Source organism: Phoenix dactylifera, chromosome 13, assembly GCF_009389715.1.
Source record: "Phoenix dactylifera cultivar Barhee BC4 chromosome 13, palm_55x_up_171113_PBpolish2nd_filt_p, whole genome shotgun sequence".
Classification (NCBI taxonomy): Eukaryota; Viridiplantae; Streptophyta; class Magnoliopsida; order Arecales; family Arecaceae; genus Phoenix; species Phoenix dactylifera.
This window is the reverse complement of record NC_052404.1, coordinates 338,165-342,207: the sequence shown is the minus strand read 5'-3', so window position 1 is coordinate 342,207 and position 4,043 is coordinate 338,165. Positions and strand designations below refer to the sequence as shown.

The 4,043-nt window shown below is 45.5% G+C and overlaps 1 protein-coding gene across 1 annotated transcript; it reads right to left on the bottom strand.

Annotated features, from left to right (window-relative positions):
* Positions 1–1,977: 1,977 nt before the first annotated feature.
* On the bottom strand, positions 1,978–3,691 carry LOC120112827 (presenilin-like protein At1g08700). Its single transcript, XM_039132717.1, has one exon. It carries the CDS (start codon positions 3,456–3,458, stop codon positions 2,172–2,174), a length of 1,287 nt encoding a protein of 428 aa, XP_038988645.1. The 5' UTR covers positions 3,459–3,691; the 3' UTR covers positions 1,978–2,171.
* Positions 3,692–4,043: the final 352 nt, after the last annotated feature.

The window sequence follows — 4,043 nt, the reverse complement described above, 5'->3', positions numbered from 1 at the left end:
CAGGACCTTCTCCCATCTTAGTTGGATGTAAACATGCTGTTATGGACCTTCTCTCCAGATTTTCAACACAGCTATTTTGTCTTCATTAATACATGTGACATAAAGGAAAATTATGAAAGTTTGTTCTTCAAACATTATATTTTTGTTCTGTATACGCATAAACGAGAACAGATCTTCCTTGGCATGCACAGTCATGATTATGATCAAATAATATTGTATTTTCTCTGAATGCATTGCTTCCCAAAAATGTTACCTCTTAAGCATGAGAATATCATTACCAATTAAATGCATATATCGCACATCCAAAGACATCAGAAAAGAAAAAGTGATGCACATAAAACATAATTCCTCGTGAAATTGCAACTTCCAGAACCTAGAATTAATTATATGGTTACCTCCATTCCACATTAGTGGGGTCAGTTTACTGTTTATAATCTTGATGTTCATGTGTTTTGAATGCTAAAAACCTTCAGGCAAGTGCTAGACTTCAAATGCCATGGACTTCCTGTGCATTAGTTCCTCTAGCATGTGATTAATTCAGAAATTTCCTACTATAAAAATATTGATTTAGTTGTATATTGTTTTAAAAGTTAAAAGGCCTACTAATTGAACTCTTGACACCTAAAAAATGCCATCACAAGACAAAGCAGTTAACCAAATCTGAAACTAATGTGTATGGAAATAAAAATAATAAAAATAAAAATAAAATAAAACACCACTCATTACCTTCTCCGCAATCAATGATAAGCTAGCCTTACTGGTTTATTATATATTGGACTATTCTCATTTAGAGTTTTTTTAGCACCTCTTATTAAATAAGGATACATATAACCAACAAAAAGAAAACGAATCAAAAAACAAAAGCATGAGAGAAGAGAACCATGTCATGCTATGCAATAACAGTATCACAAAACAACTGCAACTGCATTTACCTTTCACTTCCATACCATCACATATTCACAACAGTAAAAAATTCAGGTCATCACCAAGTTGGTCAATGCTTTATCAGCAAATGAGCCAAGATATATAGAACCCTATACACAATATTATCAAGATAAGGAGCACGGGCAGCAGCACACAAAAAGCCAAGATGTATGACCCCAAAAGACGTAAACAATCATCAAGATTTTTTGGACAACAATACAATTGTGAAAATAGCATTAGAAAGCCAAAACAAGTTCTAAAACCAGATTTACGTGCCTTTTGTATTATGTCTCGTCATGTTAATGCTATAAGGTAATTTGATGCAACAACAAAGTGTGGAACCTATTATTTGATATCATGTTTTATGTAATTCAAGTCATGCTGAAGTTATGACTGAACTGCCAGCTTCAAAGCGAGATATCCAGACGAGGTTTCTGCAAACCATACCTTGAACACACTTGCACTCTTTTAGAACAATAAAAGAGACAGATAATGGTAATATTAGACAACAAAGGACAAACTTTAGCAAAGTGACTTTCTTTGGTGAAAAGTGGATTCTTGATAACACTTTTCTTCAGCTTGTGAGTATTGCAAATCACCACAATGTCAAATCAAAGGAACCCCCATGCGGCCAAGAAGGGCATGACTCACCAACAATGTTATAATCACCATATGAGGAAATGCGTTAACCCCATATGACAAACTTATATCCTAAGAAGTGATGTCATGCAACATGCATAATCAGGCTATTTGTACAGTTTATATGTAATTTCATTTGGTATTTGCTTACATGTCACCAATTTATTGTTTTGATCATCATGTCATGTTTTATTTCAGAGAATCCCTGCTACAAGGATAGCAAGCTAGTCATATTCTGGTTAATAAGTTGAAGGTATAGCAATTCAAGCTTTGGGACCAACCAATACCCTCATAAGCCAGAGCAATATATAAAGAATGTTGTTTTAGAAAACCAGGCACCATAAAATCCCTTCTTCTTGAGCAATACAAGCCCCGGCACTACCATAGTCTTTTGTCATCCAAACTTCTCTGCTGTGAAGAAAATTTTGGCACATATGCAGCTCATTTATGATATATAAATGGTATCACACAAAAGAAATTAGCAGCTACAGAGCATGAGAAAAGAAGAAGCTGTGATTATATGAAACATCAGTTGCACAAAACGATGGCATTCATCTTTCACTTTTTGTATACCATCAGAAGAAAAACAACAGTTAAAAGAAAGTCGGTCAGAACATCACCAAGCTAGTCGACGACCCGACCACAAACGGCTCCATCAGCAGCCGAGTCAAGAAATAGAATCCCACACCAAGCATGATCGAGATCGGCAGCGCCGGCAGAGCGTGCCGGCAAACCGACAGCAAGATGAGGGTGCATCCAAGCCCCGAAATGATCGCCAGATAGCAAGCATACACAGTCATCAGATCATACATCGCCGCCCTGCCCACAAGAACACTGTAGAAGACAAAGTCCCCGAGGCCGAGCCTGATGCCCCGCGTCGTCTCAAACATCTCAATACCCGAGGAAGAAGAAGACGGAGATGAAGGGGAAGAAGAACGAGTCCTCCTCCCAGTCCTGGCAGCACTCGCCGGCCGCTGCTGCGGCTCATCGCCACCTGTAGATGATCCGGTGGATGGCACCAAAGGGGACCTCTCCTCATCAAGATTCTCAATTTCAATGACGGCATGATCTGAATTGGACTCCCGGGCGCTGAGAACCGGGCGGTGATCTGCAGGAGGGGGATCGACGGGCTGGAGCTCCACAGAGCCGAAGGAGGCAGCGGCGGCGGTGGCGGCGGCAGGGTGAGAGGAGGAGGAGGAGGAGGGGGCGACGGCAGGGCGGGCCTCGTAAACGAGGGCGGGGAGGTCGTCGTCGCGGGAGGAGGCAAGGTCGACGAGGATGCGGAGGGGGCCGCGAGGGGAGAGAACGGCGACGGCGTCGTAGAGGGCGAGAGCGATGAGGAGGGACCAGGTGGTCCACTCGGGGAGCTTGGTGAGCCAGGCGGCGACGATGACGCCGAGGGAGACGGTGTAGGCCTGGCGGAGGAGGATGGGGACGGCGGGGGAGAAGACGGAGAGGACGCCGACGGCGGCGAGGTTGAAGAGGAGGAGGAGGCAGGTGGGGGCGTCGAGAGGGAGGGCGAAGCGGCGGAGGAGGGAGAGGAGGATAGGGCCGCCCATGGAGGCGAGGACGAAGAAGGCGGAGAAGCGCATGTAGTTCTTGAGGAAGCCGGTGAAGTTGTAGTAGTAGAGGACGACGAGGAGGAAGGTGACGGCAGCGACGAGGGCGACGAAGACGGCGGCGTTGAGGAGGGCGCCCTCGAGCTTCTGGCCGGGGGAGTCGGAGGGGGACTCGAGGTAGACGAGGGTGGCGGCGGTGACGGGCGGTGGAACGGAGGCAGATGGCGGGGGAGAGAGGAAGGAGACGATGAAGACAACGAGGAGCATGCAGATGGAGACGGGGGACATCACGCCGATGATCTCCACGCCCAGCGAGTCCATGATGCTGCCCTCCATCGCCGGCCGTCCGATCGGTGGTTTTGGGAGGGAATTGAGATGGAGATCAGACGGAAGGGGGAGACATATTTGGCGTCCCAAATCGGAGAAGACCACCTCTCTCTCTCTCTTTCTTCTCCTACGCTGCAGTCGAAGAGAGGAAGGGGGAAAACGAAAAGAAAAGGCTAATCAGGTATTTGGTGGGGTGAACTGAGAAGATGTGTTTTCAGAAAAATCAGACGGCAATGGGCTGGCCGAAGGGCCAAACTATATATATATATATATATATATATATATATAATTTGGTATAACGACAATTCAGGCATGAAAGAAGCCAGTTGATCAGCTCAAATGAAGCCATCAGCATGGTGAGCTGCAAATAAAGCCACCCGGTCAGCCTCTCTATTTCGCCTTTTTGTAAACGTGTATGACTCTATAGAGACCACACTCAGTTAGGAACCTGCAGATGTCGCGTAGCAGCAGTCTGAAGCTGGCATCACGTTTTCGGCCCCGGATTCACTCCACTACTATGGCCGAGTCACCCTCGAGAAGGATACAGTCCGAAGAGTCAAACTACATCTTTGGTCAAATCCCATGTATGACCGC

Coding starts and splice junctions, on each gene's coding strand:
- LOC120112827 (XM_039132717.1), bottom strand. CDS start 3,458: ATGGAGGGCAGCATCATGGACTCGCTGGGCGTGGAGATCATCGGCGTG.